The 22,815-nt window shown below is 40.8% G+C and overlaps 1 protein-coding gene across 1 annotated transcript in view; it reads left to right on the plus strand.

Moving 5' to 3' along the window:
* The first annotated feature begins 296 nt into the window (after positions 1 to 296).
* Positions 297 to 22,815, plus strand: part of NUBPL (nucleotide binding protein like) — a 333,097-nt gene continuing 310,578 nt past the window's right edge. The window contains exons 1-3 of the mRNA XM_036736308.1: positions 297 to 422; positions 2,020 to 2,167; positions 10,831 to 10,865. Coding sequence (XP_036592203.1) covers positions 336 to 422; positions 2,020 to 2,167; positions 10,831 to 10,865 — 270 coding nt within the window. The 5' untranslated portion in view covers positions 297 to 335. The remainder of the gene's footprint in view (positions 423 to 2,019; positions 2,168 to 10,830; positions 10,866 to 22,815) is intronic.

A 22,815-nucleotide genomic window follows, 5' to 3' on the forward strand; every position in this document is an offset into this window, starting at 1 on the left:
TGCTGGGGACGCATGATTGGCATTTCTCAGTCCAGCCCTGCATGAGGCTCGGGGCCAGAATTCTTTTAGACCTACACCCCGCAGGACGAAACGCTTCAGTATTCGGAAAAGGGGGAAAGGATCCCGCTTGAGGACAAGGGCAAGAGCCCGCAACCCCGGGCTCACCAGCAGCGCTCTTCCGCCACAGGGCAGCTCCCCGCCAGAAGCCCCGCCTCCTTCTCCTTCTCCGTCTCCAGGGCGGAGACGCCAAGCGTTGCTACGTGACGTCATCAGCGCGCGCCGAGGCCGTGGTCACCTCCACGCTACGCGAGCGCGAGCCGGATGGACGGAAGGCCATGGGGGCCTGGCCGAGGCTGCTGCTGTCGCTGCTCTCCGGGGCCGGTACCCGGGGCTGTGTCCGCCGCTCCCCGTGGCGGCCGCGGGTCAGTAGAGGCACTGTGGGACGAGGGCGAGCTGGGGGACTAGACGCCTCGTGTTTGTCTTTTACTTAGTCCAGACTTCCCGTTCAGTCGTTTTTGATCGTGACTCCATTTGGAGTTTCCTTGGCGAAGACACTGGAGTGGTTCGTCATTGCCTTCTCCGGCTCATTTTACAGATGGGGAAACCGAGGCAAAGAGGGTGAAGTGACTTGCCCAGGGTCACCCAGCTAGGAAGTGTCTGACGCTGGATTTGAACTCAGGGCTTCCTGAGGTCTAGACACTTCGCCACCTAGTGCCCCCCTCCCCCCACTTTTCCTTCTAGTCCAAGCAGCCCCTGCATTTTACCAATGAGGAAACTGAAAACAGAGGATAAGAGTGACTTGAGGCTGCCCGACTTCACAATGGAGACACTGAACGACTTGGATTCGGGCAGACCTGGCTTCTCATTCGACCTTAGCCACTCCTTTAGTGGTGTGACCTTTGGCGAGTCACTTAACTTCCCCGTGCCTCAGTCTCCTCGTTTGTAAAATGGGGATAATTAGATAGCACCTACCTCCCAGGGTTGTGGTGGCTTTGCGCACCCTAAAGCTCTATGTAAATACTAACTCTTCTTGTCCAGGGTCCTAAGCGACAGAATCAGGCGTCGAACCCGTGTCTTATGCCTCCAGGTTGACTTTGCCTTCCTCAGCCCTGTAGTGCCGGGGCATCTTCCTTCTCTACCGCCTTTGCCTCGTTCCTCATGCTGAGGGACACAGGAGGTGGAGGTGTCAGGATGAACTCCAGGCATCTCTCTCCCACTCACCTGGGACGTGGGTAACAGGAGGCAGTGTAGGTGGTCACGGCGGTGCAGTTAGGATGGACTCTGTGCATTAAATGGAGTTTAGCTGGTACTAAGAGAATGAAAGAATAATAATTAAATTATAAAAATAAAGAATTAAAGAACAAGAGTACCGAAGAGTAAGCAAAAACTGGACGAGTTAAGACCCTTTAGAAACTTATTCCTCTCGCTTTTCACAGATAAAGACTCAGAAGGCATCTGGTCCTTCCTCCTTATTTTACAGAGAAGGAAACGGATTAATCCATGTCAAGAAACTTGGTTTAAGTTGTACAATATTTGCTTTGGGGAAGTTGAAACTAGGTCCTCCCGGCTATAGTACCATAGTTTCCTTCTCCCTCTGTTTAGTCACATTACCCAAGGTGTCCTAAAAGTCTTAGTGCAGTTTTAATCTATTAATGCTTAAAGTAAAGCTTTAGTAGTAAAGCTTTAATAGAAAAAGTTTAATAGCTTAAAACTGATCCTTTGGATATGCTTCATATTTTGTATCTCATATCATCCATTTTGAGAAATTTCAAGTTCCATGGACTAGTATCATTGTCATCAGTTGTACCAGGTTTTGCCTTAGGAGTTAATTATAACTGACCACAGGCTGAGGTAGTTGACATGAGCAAGATTGAACAGAAAAAGAGAGTGTTTTTTTGGCTGTCAATAATTTTAGCCTAAGCTTATTTTGCACTCTAAGCATTTTAAACAGTTGCTATAGACAAGCATGTTGATGATTTTATTCTAAATGTATAATATATGTGTGATTTTTTTTAAAAGTCATCTGGTGTTGACAGTGATGCCTTAAAAGACAGAAGAGCACAGATCATGGCTCGAGGACTTCCAAAGCAGAAACCTATAGAAGGTGTTAAACAAGTCATAGTAGTGGCTTCTGGAAAGGGGGGTGTTGGAAAATCTACCACAGCAGGTATGTTAAAATTGCACTCGAAATCTTTTTCTGATTTAAGAACATGTTGATTTTAGTGTTTTACTGGTATTTGCTGTCAAAATTGTTATCATTTATTAATATTTATTGAGCCAACATAGAGCAAGCATTAATGTTGCAAACAAGATGTAAACATTTCAACACACTTAAATAAATGTATTAAACCTACTGTGAATAAGGCATCATGTTAGGAGCCGGGAACGCAAAGATGAAAATGACATACATAATCCTTGGTCGAAGTGGGCCTGGGGGGTGCATTAGAAATAGGATACAAAAGGGAATTTGATAGGAGCAGAGGAGAGATCCAGAAAAAGCACGCCATCAGATTGGAAAAGAACACTTTCAGCTGGGTAGCCATCAGGGTGGGGGTGTCACTTGAGCCTAACCTAAAGGAAGAGAGAGATCTTGGTGAGGAAAGAGTGATTCCAGGCTTTGAGAATGGCCTGCACAAATACATGGAGGTGGAAAATGACAGGTTGAATTGGGAGAGCAGTTGCTAGTCTATTTTATCAAGAATGGTGAGGCAGGTCGGTGCCGTAGGGGATAGAACATTGGACTTGGAATCAGGAAGACCTGAGTTTGAATCATGTCTCAGACACTTATTAGTTGTGTGTCTCCAATGCTCAGCACAGTGCCTGGCAAGTAATAGTAAGTAATAAACGCCATTTGACCAACCCACTGACCTTGGGGATAGTACCCAACCTCCTTCAGCCTCAGTTTCTTCATTTGTGAAATTGGGCTAATTGGTAACACCTACCTCACAGTTACTGCCAGAGTTTGGTGAAAAAATCAAATTAAATAATATAGGTAAGACACTTTGCAAACCTTATAAATGAGAATTATAGCTAGCATTAATATGTCACTTTAAGGTTTACATAATACTTCATAAACATTATCTCATTTAATCCTCACAACAACCCTGGGAGCAGCTATGATTATCCCCATTTTACAGATGCGGAAGCTGCATCAGACAGCAGTGAAGTGACTTGCCTAGGGTCACACAGCTGAGTAAGTGTCTGAGGCTAGTCTTAGTGACTCCAGGTCAAAGGGCTGTGCCACCTGGCTGCCTTTATTATTGATGTAGTATGTGTGAAGGAGGCAATATGAAATGACTGGAGAGGTAAGTTGCAGCCAAATCGTGGAAGACTTTAAATGCCTTGTCAGGGATTTGTATTTTCTCCCAGGGAACCACTGAAGGTTTTTCAGCAAGGAAGTGACGGAGTTAGACATGTGCATAAGGAAGATGATCTTGGGATTTGTGTGAAGGCTAGTTTAGAGAGGAGAGATTCTGGAGGATGGGAGACCTTCCTGATGCTGTCAGAATAGTAAAGATGAGAGTTAGTAAGGCTCTGCCCTAGAGTAGGGGTTGAGAGGGGAGGAGATTATATAGATTTGAGAGATAATTATGGAGGTATAATGGACAGAACTTGGCAGCTGACCAGATGTGGGAGGTGAGGGTGAAAGGAAGAGTCAAAGATTGCTTCTCTTCTTCTACCCATCTTAATTCTAAGGCCTCTCCTCTGATTCATTTCCTATTTATCTTGTATGTAGTTTGTTTGTTGTTGCTCTTGTTAGATTGTGAGCTTCTTGAGGGCAGAGTCTGGCTTTTGTTTCTTTTTTATCCCCAGTGCTTTGCACATAGTCAATGCTTAGTAAATGTTTATTTGTTGACTGACTTTGCAAGCCTTTGTGACTAATACTGCATTGTGCCAATATTAGAATATTAGGAATAGAAAAACTGGGAAGAAAGGCAGGTTTTGGAGGAATGATGAGTTCATGTTGAGATACCAGTGGAACATCCTTATGGATCTGTCTAGCTGGCAGCTGAACTCAGATGAGAGTCTGGAGCTGGATATATGGATTATGGAGTCATCTGCAGTGATAGTTGAACCCATGGGAGTAACTGAGATCATTTTGTAAAAGAAAAGAGAAGAGAAGGGGGCTAGATCAAGGATCAGATCCTTAGGGAACTCTCACACTTAGAGAGTGCGAACCATAGAGGGACACTGAGGAGTGGTCAGACAGGAAAAGCAGAAGGGAGCAGTATCATAGTCACTAAGGGATGGGGATATACTCAGGAAGAACAGGTCGTGAATAGTGAAAACACTTAAATAATAAATACATCTTTCTTCTTATTAAATAACATTTCAGTCCAGTTTAGAAAGTTATCAGGCAGTGAGTGCACTGTTAATTTCCTAGCCCAGTGCCTGATACGCAATTGTCAGATCAAGTCAACAACCATTTATTAAGAGTCTGCTATGTGTCAGGTGCTGTGCTAATCTCTGGGGATACAATGAAAGGCAGTAGGCATTTAACAAACATTTTTGAATGGAATTATTAAATGAATGATTCAGACACTAAGTAATATTTGAATTATTAAGTGAGTGACAGGGCAGCTAGGTGGCACAGTAGATAGAAGGCTGGGACTAGAGCCAGAAAGTTCAGATCTGCCCTCAGACACTTACTGGCCGTGGGGCCCTGGGCAAGTCCCTCAACCCTGTTTGCCTCAGACTCCTCATCTGTAAAATGAGCTGGAGAAGGAAATAGCAAGCCACTCCGGTATCTGTGCCAAGAAAACCCCAAATGGGGTTAGGAATGGTTGGACATGACTGAAAAATGACTTAACAATCAGTGAATGACAAATGCCATCAGAGTTCATGGGTAGGATGGGGGGCTGGGGTAATTTGGGAGTTGGGTAAGGTTTTGATATTTGGAGAAAAGTGAGGCAGGGAAAATGGTAGTTTAAATAAAAGTCTAGGGGTACAAAAGTATAAGATGAGTTTGAGAGATGAAGTATAAACTGCTTTGACTGGGATGAAGGTTTTAGAAATATGAGCAGTCAGACATGTCTGGAAAGATGGGTCGGGACCGCATCAGTAGATGGCATGGTATTATTTATTATCATCTTTCCTGTCTGATTATAGTGAGAGTTTCTCCTAGTAGGTGCTTAATCCATGTTTGTTGGATTGGATTGATTACTTTGAAGCCACCGTTTCAGAGCCTTCTAGTCTGCTTTTTTCCAGACCATAAAATATTTCCATTCTTTACTTGAGAACTTTCTACCTTTGGAAACCCCAGTTAAGAAGAGAAATAGGCGAACGGTTTGGAGGCATGGAGCATAACCTGATATGTTTACTGAGCAAAGGGTGGGTGTCTTCCCAGAGTTGGAATTTGGAGGAAATTGAAAGGGGCATATGGCTTTTGTCTTTCCATTCTTTGGGGATCTGGATTTTATGAGTATGGCTATTTCTTCAGGCACAGAGCTCTCAACTCCCAGCCCTTCCCTAGTTCAGAGCTTTTCTAAGCTTATCTGTACTGCTCTTTATGCTGCAAATATATAATCCAGATTTGGCCTTGTACCTAAACCTTTTGAACCTGGAAAGAACTGACAAAGATTTTGTGTTTCACATATATGATATTTGAGAGCTCAGGCTCAGCTCCATGCCTTGATGAGGCATTGGGGAAGGGCTTTAGTATAGGTTCTTTTTCTATCAAGCCAATTAGTGACAAACATTGTATTAGAACTTTTTAGTTTTTACTTAAGTATTTAGTTTTTTCCTCTATACCAGGAGACTGGTTCTTAACCTTTTTTATGTTGTGGGCTCTTGGCAGTCTGGTAAAGCTTGTGGACCCTTTCTTAGAATGATACACAGGATACAAAGGATACAAAAAAGGAACATTGAAATAGTTGTCAACATATGTAAAAAAAGAAAGTTCATAGACCTCAAGTGTTCATCAGTGAATTCAGCAAATGTTTGCTCGGCAGTTTTTATTCTTGTCTTTGTGTACTTAGTAGGAGCACAACCTTTGGTAAATTTTGGGCACCCAAGAAATACTTGTTGGATTGAATTCCCACCTTCAGGTACTTTTTCTTTCTCCTTCTAGTCCTCATATTAAACTTTTTTTTTCCCTCCAAAATACTTCCAAGACTTGTGCTCAGTATTTGTACTAGAAAGGAATTAAGAATTTGTGGCTTTCTATGGCACGTCGAAGCTTTTTGCTTTCAAAAAGGAGAACGGTAGAATAAGAAGGAAGGGAAGCGATAAATGAACTCAAGGGAGGGTGAAAGGAGATTTGTAACTACCTCTTTCAAGCCCTTTATGGGAAACACTAGAGGGTTAAGGCAGAACATCTATTCTGTTAGTTATAGGATGGTATCTTAAGACTTTAGCCCTCCTTCTAAGGAACATAAAGGTGTTTGTTATTAGTAGATAATTATGTATTTTTTGAAGTTTAGGATTAGGTAGCTTTTGACATCTGTCTAATGCTTGCTTTCCCTTCCCCAACTCTGGTACCATGAAGCCTGAATCATTATCAGCTCTGCTGTTATTCCTGGATGGGATATATTTATCTGCTCCCCAGGGGTTCACTCACCATCTCTGTAACTTTCCAGCCTAAGTGTCCCCTTTATGAAGTCATCCCCATTAAAATGTAGCAGGGTCCTTAAGGACAGAGACTGTCTTTATTTTTTTGTATTTCTGTCTTCAGCACTTAACGCATTGCTTGGCACATAGTAAGTGCTTAATAAATGCTTTTTCATCAGACCAGTTAGTCAGTTAATATTCTTTCCCCCAAGCTTCGTGATTTTAATTTGCATTCGATGGGAAGGCCTTTCTTGAGACGTGAAGATTGGATCTTATGACAAACGCTTTTAGTGTTACCATGTGTTTACATTTCTCTGCATTTTGGTACGTAACTTATAGACTTGGGAACAGCTTTGTTTGTGTGGGAGTGTGGAACTTTTTGCCTGGCTTTTTGAACTATACGTATTAAGTAATAGTTCCATTCAGTTGTTTATACACAGTTCTTTTAAAATTATATTCTGGAATTTTGAATCTGAGTTGGAAGGGACTTTAGATGCTTTTGGTTTTACACTCTTTGCCCAGTGGCCTGTACAACAACCCCAACATCTGCGCTTGTCCAGCCTTCATTTTGGACACATCCGCTGAGCTACATAGAAGTCTCACTCTGCTTTCATGTGACAGCCACTCAAATATCTAAAGACAGGTGTCATGTTCTCACTTAAGTGTTTTCTAGGCAAAGTTTCCCCAGTTCCTTCAGTTGTACCCCAAACAGCCCTGGTCTTTAGATGTTGTATGTGTTTCCTGGATTTACCCTTTGTCAGCATCTCTTAAATGTGGTGCTAGGAACTGAACTTAACACTCCAGATGTGGCTGGATTAGCCAGACTACAGTGAAGCTCCTTTTTTCGTGATACTATAGCTATATTTCTATTAACACGGCCTAAAATGGCATCAAAAGTAGCTAAATTAAAGGTTGGCTCATGTTGATCTTGAGGTCACTTCTCTTTTTATTTTTCATATGATGCTCCTAAGTCAGATTTTCACCCATCTTTTTTTCTTGTGTATTTATCCCTGTGAGAAGCAGTATGACATAGTGCATAGGTACTCAGCCAGGAAAACTTGGATTCAAAGCCTGTTTTTGACACATGCGGGCTGTGTGATCTCAGTCCTCCAGGCGCTGCAGCTATAGTCTCTCAGACTGTAAGTTACAGAGAGTGCTGATCTGCAAAGGTAGAGGGAGTTTTCTTACTTAGGAAAGTTCTGTGTATTAATGTGATCAGAGGTCTTGTCCCTATCCTTATCTATTCAAGTTCAATTTCATCTTGTTAATTTTAACCTCTCAGGTGATTTGTTTGAAACCTTATTCTTTTTTTTTGGTCACTATCCCAGCTTTTGTGTCATCTTCAAGGTTGATAGGTGTGCCACTCGTATCTTCAACTGGTAATAAAGAGGTTTAACTGGGAATGAACAAGCCTTTAGTGTACTACTGAAATTCTTCCTCCACACTGACCTTGATGATTAGTAACCAATATCCTTTGTTTACAGTTGTTCAACTAGCTGTGAATCAACCTAATTGTAATAACCCCCAGTGCACAGCTTTTCCATACAAGAAGTTTCGTCAGATGCCTTGATGAAATCAAAATATGATATAGTATGTCAGGCAGCTACCTGACCTACCCCTGAAATAGTAATTGAGGTTTGTTGGGCATAACAGATTCTTAGCAAATCTCATCATAGCTCCCACTACTTCCACTTCTGAGTGCTCCTTAACGTTCTATTTAGTAATTTGTCCTACGGTCTTCCTGGGCATCCATTTAAATTCATAGGTCTGTACCTTCAGAAATTTACCTTTCTCCCTGTTTTGAAAATTGACACATTTATTTTTTATTCCTTTACTCTATGGTTACTGTCCTCCATGTTTATATGCTTTCTGATATCTACTGTGTCTGAATCAGGAGGCTTGAGCTCATTTGAAGTAGCTAGGTGTTATCTTGCTATCTCTTTGCTTGTCTTGGCCTTCAATTCACTATTAACCAAGGTGGTCCTATATATCTCAGATCAAGGGTTCTTAATGTTTGTGGTATCATGGACCTCTTTGGCAGTTTGGTAAAGCTTATGGACTCTTCAGAATGTTTTTAAGTACTTAAAATAAAATACAGAGGATTTCAAAGGAAATCAATTATGTTGAAATAGTTATCAAAATAATAAAATAAAAACAAAACAGGTTCATAGACCTCAGGTTGAGAACTCCTATCCTAGATAAAAGTGTAAATGATTCTGCTTTCTCTCTTTTTATCTTTTAACTTTAAAATATTTGACCCTTTCAGCTGGATTGTTTCTTCTTCAACAAATGCTTATTAAACACTTGCTACTTTTAAGGATCTTTGCTAGGCAGTAGGGCTTTGAAGATGAAAAATGGCAGTCCTTTTTCTGAAGAAGCTTATAGTGAAGTCTTACTGAGAACATTGTGATAATCATAGCTAATATATATATATATATATGCGTGTATATATACATACATATACATACATACATATACATACATACATGCAAACACATGTGCGTGCCCACTTCTTTAAGGTTTACAAATATCTTTACATTTGTCATCTCATCTCATTTTCACAGCAACCTTGAGAGATAGATCCTATTGTTACAATCATTTTGTAGATGAATAAACTGAGGCACAGAGATGCTGTGACTTGCCCAGTGTCTCACAGCTAGTGAATGTCTGAGGCAGAATTTGAACTCAAATCTTCCAGACTTCAGTTGTAGTATATATACAGACAAGTACATATGCAGATATTGCCTTGGTAATACAACAAAAGAGAGACTGGGATAGTATTCCAGGGAAATTGGAGGAGGGAGGGGAAACTTTCAGCTAGGGAGAATCAGGAAAGTATACACACAGGTAGTGGCACCTGATCTGAGCTTTGAAAGAAGATCAGATGCTAGGTAGTACAGTGGGTGGAGTACCAGGCTTGGAGTCCCTGAGTTCAGATTTGGTGTCCGACGCTTGCTAGCTGTGTGACCCTGGGCCAGGCACTCAACCCTGTTTACCTCACTTCCCTCACCTGTCAAATGAGCGAAGCACTTCGGTATCTTTGCCAAGAAAACCCCGTATGGGGTCAAGAAGGAGTGGGCACGACTGAAAAGTGACTCAACAACAAGATTTTGAAAGAGACGTGAGGAGCAGTATTCTGGCTAAGCCTCAGGGCCCGCAGGAATGCAGGGAATGTTGGTAACCACCACTTCTAGGTATTACTCTGGTCATAATGCATTTTCCCATGTTTGTGTATTTCTTACTCACTCTTCCTCGGAATGTCACCTTCTTATCTTGATTGGAATACAGTCATTTTTGTAGACATGGAAGAACTCTGAGGTTGGATGGACGAGGGCGTGGTTCTGTTTCTTTATTCCTTTCCCCTTTGTTACAAGAGGTCCCCGCAACTCACAAACGTGTTGTGTTCCCAAAGTTAATTTGGAAGTGGGCTGCTTGGAATTAGTAAGAGATTTTCCCTGTTGTAGAGCAGTCGTATAGTCCCATGCTGCCTCACAAATACCTTGAGCCCATAGATGACAGAAATGGCTTGTTTCCTATCACGACATCGCATCTAGGGAAAGCAGTGACCTGATCAGCAATTAGTGGGCACAGCAGCTAAAAGGTAGTGTGGCATTGCTGGAGTCACACAGAGTCCCATTCCTTGCGGCTAAATCAGCTACTGACTACCCAGTGTGAAGTGATAAGAGGAGCCATAGGCTTATGTGTATGGAGGGACGGGTCCCTGCCTTTGAGGAGGGTCAGTGAGGGATGGGTAATGAGGTTTGACAGGCAGATGATCAGTTTTTAGTCTGAGGACCTGGAGGGAGGAATCTAGGCCAACTCTTCATAGAGAAAGGTCATCAGAAATGAGCCGTTGGTAGTTTTCAGAGTACCTATAGCTCATATTAAAAAATCAATAGGATTATGGCCATTGATAATCACGTGTGATGTAGGCACTTTTTTCACAATGATACGCAGCATGCTCCTGGGAAGCATTCACATTAAGTTCTCTATTTTTAAAAAATCTGTTAACTTTTTCAAGAGAAATGTTCAATTCAAATTTCAGGAGAAATTTCTTTTGCTAGGTTGAATGCCTTATTTAAAATTTCAATTTGGGGAAAGTCATATGATGGTTATGTTTGAAAATCACAATTTACTGCTGTTTTCCAATCTCAGCGATTTAAAAAAGCAAAGGGAGATGTATTTAAATCTACTTTGGTTATCACATTATGAGCATTTGAATATAAAACTGTCTTGAAAAGTATAAGAAAATATTAATGAAATTTCTTTTTTTTTTTTCAGTGAATCTTGCACTTGCTTTGGGAGCAAATGATTCGGTATGTAGGAAAATAAATGAGAATGCCATTAAAGTTTTGGAAAATTGAAAGAAGTCAGGGTTAATGAGCATACTAATATTATTTATGTGTGGTGTAAGTAGCTGAAAAATGTTATTGTTTTTAAGAACCAATAATATGGTAATAGCTAGCATTTATATATTGTTTTAAGGTTTGTAAATCTTTACATGGTATTATATTTCATTTTCACGACAGCGCTGTGAGGGAGGTGCGTTTATAGTCTCACTTTACAGATGAGAAAACTGTGTCTAAGAGAAATTAGGTGACTTGCCCAGGGTCTCACAGCTAGTAAGTGTCTGAGGCTAAATTTGAACTCAGGGCTTGACTCCAGGCCCAGTGTCTTATCCACCGTGCCACCTAGCTCCTTTTAGCATGTTATATAAAGAGTAGCATTGTTTATTGGTTGGCTCCCAGTGCCAACCTCCACCTTATACCATTCTTCTTTCCTAGGTCTTTTGGCTTGGGTCGGTGCTGGCATAACTCATCTTTGGGGGTTATAGTTGGAAATAGTAATACTTTTTATAATCTCCCCCACAGGAGGTCATCCGCGTTGGCCCTGATAGGGATGGGGAATCCACTGCATCCTGAGGTAGCTCATTCCACTTTGGGATAGTTTTCATTGTTAGGATTTTTCCTCCTTATATCAAACCTTTTTAATTTCTTTTCAGTTTCTACCCATTGATTCTTATTCTGCCCTCTAGGGACAAGCACATCAAGTCTATTCTTCTTCCATGTTATAATCCTTCCAACATTTAATGACCACTTTCACGTCCCTGTTATATAGGGGTTCTTAACCTTTTTGTGTGTCATAGAGCCTTCTGGCAGTCTGGTGAAACTGGACCCCTACTTAAAATAATGTTTTTAAGTAATCCATGGAAATGCTAAATTTCACTTAGAGATTAGTGGAAGTAAGGATTTAATTGTTTTCCCTCCTAAGTTCGTGGTCCTCCTGAAATCTAAGAGCTTCTGCCCTAATACTTCTCTTCTCTAGGCTAAAACACCCCCTAGTCCCTTCTGCTGATTTTCTCATCTGTCAGGATCTTGAGGCTTCCCAGTATCCTGGTTGTCCTGCTCTGGACTCTCTCCAGCTTATCACTGTCTTTCCTAAAATATGGTACCTAGGATTGTGAATTCAGTATTTCAGATGTGGTCCAACTAGGACAACTCAAAACTGGGCCTTTCCCAACATAGCTTCGGTTTTTTCTTTTTGGCTTCGTCCACTAGAATCTCCCAGTTTTTTGGTTGAGCTGCTTTCTAGCTTACTCCTAAATATTTGTGAAGTTTTTTTTTAACCCAAGTGTGAAATGCCATATTTATCCTTGTTCCATTTGATCTTAGTAGATTTAGCCCACCTGTTGAGAACTTTTTGGATTCTGATTCTTCATCCTCCCTTTCAACTCTCTCCTAGTTATTTATCCCTCAGACCTGGTAGAGGATGTCTTTGTGTTAAGCAAAGTGGAAACATTGGGAAAGATGGGAAAAAGAAAAATGGTATCAGGCCAAGGGAGAGTTACTGTGACAGTGAATTATGAAGCTGACTTTCTTGTGTGGTCGCTAAATTGTCTACAGTTATAAATTACACTTACATGGTGCCTTGTAGAACATTTTGGTATAGTAGGTTGCTTGCTAGACTTGGAGTCAGGATACATGTTTGTATTCTGTCTCAGATACATAATATAGCTGGGTGACCTTGGGCAAGTAATTTTATCTGAGTTACTGTCTCCTTATCTATTAAATGGAGGAAAATATATGTCTGTTACCTAGGTAGGGCTATAGGGAAGGCACTTTATAAACCCTTTGTATTAAAGTGAGTTTATTAAGTGCTTTCACATACAGAATCTCATTAGATCATCATGTCTACTCTTCCACAAACAGGACAAGTTTTAACCCTCTCCACCCCATAATAACAGATAAAGAAACCAAGGACTCAAGAAATTAAATGACTGGCCTAAGGCCATATAACTGATTAATTATGGAGCCAGGAATTGCATTCACGTCTTTTGATTCAGGTTTTTCTCTTGCTCTTCCCACCCTCAATCCCACCCCTCAGAATCCCCCTAAGAAGAAAGGTTTTATTTTAAGAAGGGTACCAAGTAGGAAAAAATTTTTGAAAGCCAAAGAAGGTCACTTTAGGTCCATTATAGGCAAACGGGATTTACTTCCAGGCATCAGTTGTCTAGTCATTATGGAAATCAGCATCTGAAGTCAAGAGCCTTGAGTCTGGAACATCTTCCCAGCGGGAGATGAAGTAACAAGCAGGAAATAGTTCTTTTTGGTGACGATGTTGTTCATTTCATTGCGCTAATCTTGATGTGCTGGATGTTATTTCCCGGGCGGAGATTGCCGTCTGGCTATTGTCTTGAGAGTGTTGTTGACCAGAGGACAGATTCTTTTTTTGGTACAGCATTTGAAAGATGTCTGTCCACTTTGCAAAGACATTTTTCACACTGGTTGGAATGTTAGCACTGAAAACCACGGTGTTTAAACCCAAGAACCAGGTGGATATCCCTTTTGTTTTTTTCTACTTTGACTTTGGCTATGATCGCTATATCTACGTGGAGCTGAATTGCATTAGTAATAGACTCTTTTAATTCAGTATTGAACTTGAGTGGAATTTTTGCAGAGAGCCTAGGTTCATCTTTAGGTGTCTGAATTCTACTTTGGTGAAGATCACCATTGGTAATACTGATTTCAGGGAATTCCTCTGGAGTTAATTCTGCTGGCCCAATCATATCTTTGTTGAGTGGAATATATGATTGAGCGGAAGACATGAATAGACACTACATTTTTCAGAGAGTCAAAGAGGCAAGTATTCTGAAGGGTCATGACAATACTCTGTTCCATAAGTTGCTTGTGAGGATCTTTTTAAGGTCTGTGGTAACTTCAGGGTGGCCTGCAGAAAGTTCGAGCAGGTAACAGAAGAGTATGAGGCCCCAAATCTGAAGCATCTTTATTCCTTGTACACAGATGGAAAGGGCCCAGGCAAACATGATGGACATGAGAAAGGACTGGACTGCCTGCTGAAGTCACCCAAGTCAGAGGCTAACTGGATGCGTGGTTGTGATACATTGATTAAATCAGGCTCTGTTTACTTTTAAAATCCTCCTCCAGTGGTGAGGTTACATTGGTTCACATACTCAGTAGAGGACACTGATAAAGTTTAGTTGCCTTAAAAACAAGGAGTAATCACTGTTTGGTCAGCCTTATACTTTTCTACCAAAAATGTTTTGAATATTGACAGCATCATTTCATTAAGTGTATTGCTTCCAAAGCAGACTACTTTGACGGACAATATTCATTTGGATTTCTAGGTTCTTCTATATTTATTAAAAATTACTCATGACATTATTCTCACAGCTATCTAGTACAGTGCAGAGAGCACTGGGCCTGGGGTCAGGAAGTTCTGAGTTCAAATTCAGCCTCACACACTTACTGGCCGTGTGACCCTGAGCACCTCACTTAACCTATTTGCCTCAGTTTCCTTATTTGTGAAATGGGGATAGTAATAGCACCTATCTTCCAGAGTTGTTATGAGGATCCCTTGAGATAATAATTCTAAAGTGCTTAACGTAGTGCCTAGTATGTAATGTGTAGTACAGCGTGCTACTGTTATTGTTTGTCTGAATCTGTGATTTCAGTGCTGGGAGGAAACCCCGGTGATCAGCCCTTGGTCTGCACATTGAAAGGTTAGAGTGCTGCTGAGAGATGCGGAGAGGTTAAGTAGCTTGGTCCAGGTCACAGCCAGTGTGGGGTGATCGGTGAGCTGAACTTCTCACTCCCGGACTCTGAGACTAGCTCTTTATCCACTGTACCACATCTTCTCAGTCATGTGTCATTTTAGAAAACTTGCTGAGTTCGTGATGTCTTTACACCTGGAATGCTGGGTGGAAGGTCTCCACTGGTGTATCTTCATGCCTTCTTATCTTGTCTGATTGTAGATCTTCCATAGCAGAAACATTTGGCATGTTGGATGCCTCCGTTTGGTTCTTTCACTTCTCAAGAATACCAGCATAGCAGCTGGACTGTGTCTCTTTTTTATTGTACTCTAGACCAGCCCCATCTTCTTTACTGGTCTTACAAACAATCAGAGATCATGAGCTCTCTGTCCACTGTGCCACCTAGCTGCCTTGTTCACTGTGTTGTTCTGCTTAATGGATTCAATGCATTTTAGAAAGCCTTAGAATTAGGAAATTTCTGTTTGGTTTAATATAGGGATAGTTGTAATTTTTGTAAAAAGTTGGGTGTCCGGCTTTTGGATCGTGTATTTCAGAGCTGCGAGGGACCTTAGCAGTTGTCATATCCACCCTTGACTTTGAAGATGAGGCTCACAGAGGTTCTGTGTTTTGCCCTGAGTTACCTAGTTACTAATTATCTAAAACAGGATTCAAACCCAGGTCTTTCTGGACTGGGCTTCAAGTCCAGTTATTACGTCACCACATTTAACTTTCATGCCTTTAATGATATTTTTCGTTCTGATCTCAGACAGTTATCAGCTCTGTGATCCTGGGCACATCACTTAACCTCTATCTTCCTCAGTTTGCTTATCTGTAAAATGGAGATAATGGTAGTTCTTACTACAACTTTTGTGAGGCTAACCTGAGATAATATTTGTAAAGTCCTTTGTAAACCTTAAAGTGCTATTTAAATGCTAGCAGTTACCATCATCATTAGTATTATTGCGTGCCTATAAGTCGTTGTTGGTAGAATGCTACAGCCTGCCCACTCCCACTATATATATGTATATCTTCTCATTGTCCTTTTGGTTACCTGCGATTCTGATTCTGCCAGAATCATCGTGTTCCCTGACTCAGCCATTCGGCATCATTGGGAAGATGGTGGTGGTAAAAGACGAGCTCTTGCCGTAGCAAGCAGCTTGAGACTTTTGAAAGTGTTATGGAAAATGATGGCTATCATGAGACGAATGGTTTTGCCCACGGTGATCCATGAAGTTACCAAAACACCGAACAGCTCCTGGCCTTGTGCTTCTACTTGTTTCTGATGGTGGTGGAATGTGGAAGAGGGCCTTAGTTCTTAGACTATTTACCAAAAAACCATAAGGGGTGCTTTGTCTTCTCAGAGATCTCTGAAAAATTTTCCTAAAGAAGGTCCTCTGAATTCCATGGCCCTTATTCAGGATCAGCTTTTGATTTGTTTCAATAAAAAGAAGGAAGGGAATAAGGAGAAAGAAGATAACTTTTTACAGTAAACTGTAATACCACATCCTATTTTCTGTGGTTTTTTATTATATTGTTATTGTTAAGTCTTTTCAGTCATGTTCCATTCTTCATGACCCAATATGGGGTTTTCTTGGCAAAGATACTGGAGTGGTTTGTCATTTCTTCTCCAGCTCATCTTTCCATTGAGGAAAGTGAGGCAGACAGGGTTAAGTGACCTGCCCAGGGTCACACAGCTATAAATGTCTGAGGCCAGATTTGAACTCAGGCCTTCTCATCTCCAGGCCTGGCTCTCTTTCACTGTGCCACCTAGCTGTCTTGTTTACTATGTTGTTCTGCTTAACTGATTCGTATACATTTTAGAAAGCTTTAGGATTATGTAATTTCTATTTGATTTAATGTGCTGATAGTTGTAATTTTTATGAAAGTTGGGTATCAGGCTTTTGGTCAGGAGTATAACTCCATTATACCATTGTTTTATTAGAAAAATAAAACCATAGAATCTTACATGAAGCATATGTGGTTTGCCTAGGAAAGAGCAGGGTCAGTTATACAAGGTAAAAAAAAATCACATCTTTATTTTATATATGACATTATATATTTATGTTGCTTTTCCCTATAGAATGTCAATCTCTTGAGGAAAGGGGATATTCCATTTTTGTCTTTGTATCCCCAGCATCTAATGACTTTTCAGATACAATGCTTGTTAATTGGCTGAAATGAAGAAGTTTGACTGAATCTTACATGTGTCAGTGTGTTTTTTCTGTGTGCACTTCACAGCTGAAGTTTCTTTCATAATAAAGAAGATTGTCCTAGCCTTTCTTCTTCCCTTGCTTTTTACTTACCTGCAATTAATGTTCTAAGGCTTCAGCTCCAGGGGAGTACCATAGGCATACCATAGGACAAGCAGAGGGGAACAGCCAGGCCCACCTTTGTTCATTGTCACCATATCTGAAGTGCTCAGGCCAGACTTTAGAGAGCCCTAATCTCAGGAGACAGTTGAGAAACAGGCAAAAACATGTACGTTCTTTGTTTTTTGGTAGGTCCATTTCTGTGTCTGGGCATTGGAGTTTAGGATAGCAATAGCTTCCTCCACTGTAAGGAGGAGTCCCTAGCCTTTCTTGTGTCATGGACCCCTTTGGCAGTCTGGTGAAACTTATGGTCCATTTCTCAATAACATTTTTAAATGCATAAAACAAAATACATGGGATTACAAAAGAAATCAATTAAGTTGGAATATAGGTATCAAAATATTAAAAAGCATGTTCATGGACCCTGGGTTAGGAACCAGTGTTCTAGGAGTGTAACACTCAAGTCAAGTGATCTCTGGTAAGACTACTTTGTACTGTGTCAGAGGTACATTATATGTGGAGAATATATTTCCTGTCCTTTATTTTATAATCTAGTGTAGTCAAATGACTCCTTTTTATTTTGGTCAGGAGTTATGTTTTCATTGACGTAGAGAACCTGCTTTTGGAAACTTCCTTCCAAGACCACATTGGTGATTCTAATACTTGAGGCATTAGAGGGTTCTTCAGGTGGATTGAGAGGTTAAACGATTTTCTCATGGTTACTTAGCCATTATGGGTCAGAGTCAGGACCAGAACCCAAGTCTTCCTGACTCCCAAGGCTGGCCTTCTATTTCTATGTCTAGCTGCTTCTCAACAAATGGATTTTGTGATGTGATATATGGAGAATTAAAGTCCTGAAATATACACATAGTGAAATTTGCCTAGGGGGAATCAGCTGTTACACATAAATACAGTTTCTTTTTTAAACTTCTTTCAAATACAGCTTTCCTAAGAGTTTAAAAATTCATCCTTGTAGGCAGGTGTCCTCTGGGCTTTTTCTTTTCTTTGTCTTGATTCCCTTTCATTTGAAGATATCATTCACTCCCACATGTTCAACTATTGCTTCTATGCTGAGAAATCCTAAATCTGTATCCTTATTCCCCAATTTTCTGTCCTACATTTGTATATCTTCTGCACATCACTACTGGAATAACCTGCTGGTACCTCAGAATTCAGCGTATTTTGGGAGGAGGAAATCCAGACCTGTGATTTCATCAGTAGTAGGGTACTCCCACGGCAGAAATTTCTTCTACTGATATAAGTGGTCACCTCATCTAAGAGTTGCCTAGGGACGCTTAGAGCTGAAGTTCCTTGCCACATGGCTAGTGTCAGAGAGGCCAGTCTTTTTGACCCTGCATCTAACAATTCTTTTAGTAAAACCCAATTCTCACCTTTTTTCTTTTCTCTATAGTCTGAATAGCACATCATAAGTATAATGTCTGTTCTTGTACTCAAAGGAGGAACCTGGATTATCTATAGAAAAGCTTACATATGGAGATAGTTTTCCTTCTTCATTTTTGGCCTCAAGATAATTTCATTGTTTTCATCATCACATAATGAAAGCTAAGTTTTTTTCTTTCCAGATTTTGTTTCTACACAAATGGAAATGGGCAATTCTGTAGCAAAATATTTTTGGATCATTTAAAGTGTTCTAAGTATTTTAGGAGAAACTACAAATTTTTATCTCAATATGTTGGTTTCTCACATTGAAAGGTTCTGAGAAAGGCAAACAGGGGAGATCCTTTACATAGGCATACTCTACGAGTGAGCTTGTTTCAAAACATTATTTCAGTCAATAACTGTCAAGTGCCTGCTATCAGGCACTGTGTTAGGTGCTGGAGACACAAAGACCAAAATGAAACAGCGCCTCTCCCCCAGGAACTTACATTATGTAGAGGAAGATAACCTACACCCAGGAAATAAATATAGGGATGATTGGGGAGGGAGGAAAGTGCTAGCAGCTGAGTAGCCGGGAGAGAGCAAGAAGGGCTCATGTAGAAGGTGGCTCTTGATCTTTGGAAGGAAAGTAGGCATTCCAAGAGGCAGAGGTTAGGAGGAAGTACATCCTACGAAGAGGGGCAGCCAGTTCAAAGGCACAGGGTTGTGAAATGGGAGTATGGTGTATGAAGAACAGTAAGAAGGGACAGTGAGAGTATGAAAGGAAGCAGTCTATAAAAGAGCTGGAAATGTATTGAAAATAGGTTGCAGAGAGCTTTAAATGCCCAAAGAGGAGTTTGTGTTTGATCCTAGAGGTGACATAGTTGGGAAGGAACGGAGGAAGCCCAGGGCCTTCATTTCACAGATGCAGAAATAGGGAGCCACTGGAGTGTGAGGAGGAGAGAGTGACAGGTCAGACTCATGCTTTAGGAAAATCACCTTGAGAGCTTTGAAGGACGGATCGGGGAGGGGAGACCTCAGGCAGAAAGAGCAATTATGTGGCTGTTGAAATGTCTAGCTAGAGGGTGATGAGGTGGCTGTGTGAGTGGAGAGATGACTGAGAGAGAGATGTGGAGTTAGAAGTGAGATTTGGCAACTGACTGGACATGTGGCATTAATAGGAGTGAGGAGCTGAGGATAGCCCTGCAGTTTAAAATCTGCATGATGGAAGTTTGAAGTATCAGTAGGATGGCTTTGAGAGGGACCGATTATAATCTTTTTTTAAAGCGTATTGAGTTTGAGATGCTTATGGAATATTAAGTTCAAAATGTCTAATAGGAAATTGGTAGTTTGGGACTGGATCTCAAGGGAAAGACTAGAGCTGGAAATACACGTCTGTTAAATTGTCAGCAGGTGATGCTTGAGCCCATATGGACTGATGAGGTCACCAAAAGAGTCACAGGAGAGAAGAGAGGAAGGTCCAGGACAGAACCTTGGGCTGCAGCTAGAATTGGGGGTTACATTAGGAATAATAATCTAGCTTTGGAATCTGGAAGACAGGAGAAGGGACATGGGGAAAAATCTAGTTAGGAGAGCATCCTGACATCATTAATACTTGACATTATAATGTAATTTCATTGTAAAGTAATAAAATCCTTTTGTAACATTCTTTAGTCAATAAACCCATATATAACTACATTGTTCCTGTGGCACTAATTGCCCCATGTAATTTTTAATGCTTCACTTAAAAGTGTTTTTGCAGAATAAGTATGGTTATACTATCGTTTAGTAACACTTTAAATGTTATTAATTAAACACAGTACCTCACCCATTATTGGAGTTAGGGTGGTGGTTCTGTGGATTTGGACATGACAATCTAAATCATGTTCTCCAGAATAACTGCAGACAGAAAAAGCATGTTGCCTTTACCAAGAGCAGCTTACACGTCCTTTGTTCTTGAAGAGGACCAATGACATCACAAGAGTGATATCTTGTGCATGAATTGGATTTAAAGTGAGGCAGAGCTGGGCAGCATCATCAACTTCACTCCTCTCCAGTTATCAAAGTCCAGTGGCAACACAAAGGTCAAGACTGCTGGCAGTGGCCCAGATGAAGTGACCTTGGCCTGAGCTTACAAGTCCTTCCTTTTAACACCAGTGTTTTTAAAGGGATACCAGTGTATTCAAGGTAATTTTCTTAACGTTCTTATTTTGTTCATAAGTATACATTTCTTTTGAAAATAAACATTTTGTCTTCATATACGGCAGAGTATTGCCACATTGCTTCTATTTTAAGTATGAGTGGCTGTACCAGTAAGGCCATAAACACAATATCAATAATAATCGTGAATATGCCAATGTAGTTCTGTATCGCAAGGTATGAAAGACTCTCCATAAAGAAGGTAAAAGAAGTATAACATTTATTCAGACACCAGAGAACCATATCCCATAACCAGGCAATCTGCTCCCACAGCCAGTCAGCCCACTTTATCATAACAGCAAGGAACTTAAAACACCATATCACAGCATGGAGCCTCACCATCCCCAAGCCTCTCTGACCCCCTGATTGGGTCTTCCCCAAAACAAACTGACAGTACAGCTAAGTCAGCCTGTTCAGTTCTAACCATCACGAGGACGGCCATTAGCAGCATAACATCTTTCTCTCTCTCTCAGCATTTCCTGTGACATAACTTTCTTTTTCTGTCAGGAAGCTCCTCCCACATGTGACTTGGGCTTCCTGTGATGTAAGCAGGTCACATGGCCTATTAATGGGTGGGAAATATCTTCAAATCTAAATTGCTACTACAGTGGCCTATAAAAATTTGATGTGATATGGCCAAAGATAGCTGGAACAGGAAAGAACAAGGAGCAAAGTTGTTAATTTTATTTGTTTTTATCTTTTAAGGTAATTATTGGTAAGTAAATAAAAATATTTTTGTTTTTGACAACTTTCACAAGTCTTGAATATGTAGAGGTTGCCCATGGCAGTACTTTAATATTCTAAGGCAGTGATCAAAGCAGAAGGCCTTACATAAGTGATCTCACTTAGGGTCTGAAGGCCTGGGTACAAGGAAGGAAGGAAGATAAGAAAGAGGGAAGCATTTATTAAGCACCTGCCATGTGCCAGGCTGGATCCTCACAACAGTGCTGGCAGGTAGGTTCTATTATTAGCCCCACTTTATAGCTGGAGAAACTGAGGCAGACAGTTTAACTGATTTACCGTAGGTCACACAGTTATTAAGTGTCTGAATTGAACTCAGGTATTTCTGACTGCAAGCCCAGTCCTCTTTCCACTGTGCCCCCTAGCTGCCTTTCGGAGTCTTAGCCACTGGCTATGTGAGAGATTGCTGAATTTGGAGTCCAAGGACCTGGATTCAGATTCTGGCTTTGCTACTTGTTACTTATGTGACCTGTGACAAATAACCTCTCTCACCTTGAGTTAACCAATCTGTTAAATGAAGGAGTTGCATTAAATTTATGCTCATAGTCAAAAAACATTTAAGCACCTACTGTGTGCCAGGCACTGTGCTAATTGCTGGGGACACAAAGGTAGCCCCTGCCCTCAAGGAGTTCACAGTCTAGTGGAAGAAGACAGCACATAAAAAGAATCCGAAAAACTTGGGGGAAGGCAGAGGACAGGAGGGTGTCCCATGTGGGAAGCATAATGAAGTCCTACAGGGGCTGGTGTGGGTAGGAAATGATGATATGGCTGACCTGGGCCCCGTCCTTACATGAAGGATCTCCAGTGGCCACCTTCCATCCTCTCCAATCAGGACCATAGAAATGAGCCTAAGCCACTGAACTTTTCTGAACCTTGGTGTCCTCAGCCATAAAATGGAGCCGACAATACCTGTGCTGTCCATTTCACAGCATTGTTCTGAGAGTGGCAGACTATCAACTGTGAAACACCTGAATGAACGGATTCTTTTTCTTAGCATTTTTATTGTTTTTGTTATGGAAGCAAAGAGTCATCTAGTCGTAACAAAATGAGGATAAATGGAAAGCATTTTAAGGCACTGTGCCAGAGAAGAAAAAATAGTGGACCTAGTTTTTTTTTTAAATGTGGTAGGCACTCAGGGATTTTCATTAATATTTCATTAGATTCATTAGTATAATTTAGTAATGGCCTGAATGAGTTAAATATCTTGAAAAAAACATCTCAATGAATGGTCAGGGAGTAGTTTATGCTCTGGAATAGTCAGGCTTAGTAGCCTTTAAAGTATAATTTCCTCTTGTTATTTCCACATCTGTGTTTTAATTATTTTAAAAAACCAAATAAGAGAAACAAAAACAACGTATTAAAATTATACCCATGCACTACAAAATGTTATGAAAAAGGAAATGTGTTAGACTTTAAAGCCTTCATTTGAAAAGATGAAAAACTGTAAGAATGAACTTGGGATGTGAATGATATCGTGTGTAGAATTTAAAAGGGAACATTTTTGGACTAAAATATTTTACGTTGCTGCTTTTCTAGTTTGCTTGTTTCTTGTAGGGGAGGGGACATGCGAGAGCTGTTCACTTCTGGCAG

Source organism: Trichosurus vulpecula, chromosome 8 (genome assembly GCF_011100635.1).
Source record: "Trichosurus vulpecula isolate mTriVul1 chromosome 8, mTriVul1.pri, whole genome shotgun sequence".
NCBI classification, from domain to species: domain Eukaryota; kingdom Metazoa; phylum Chordata; class Mammalia; order Diprotodontia; family Phalangeridae; genus Trichosurus; species Trichosurus vulpecula.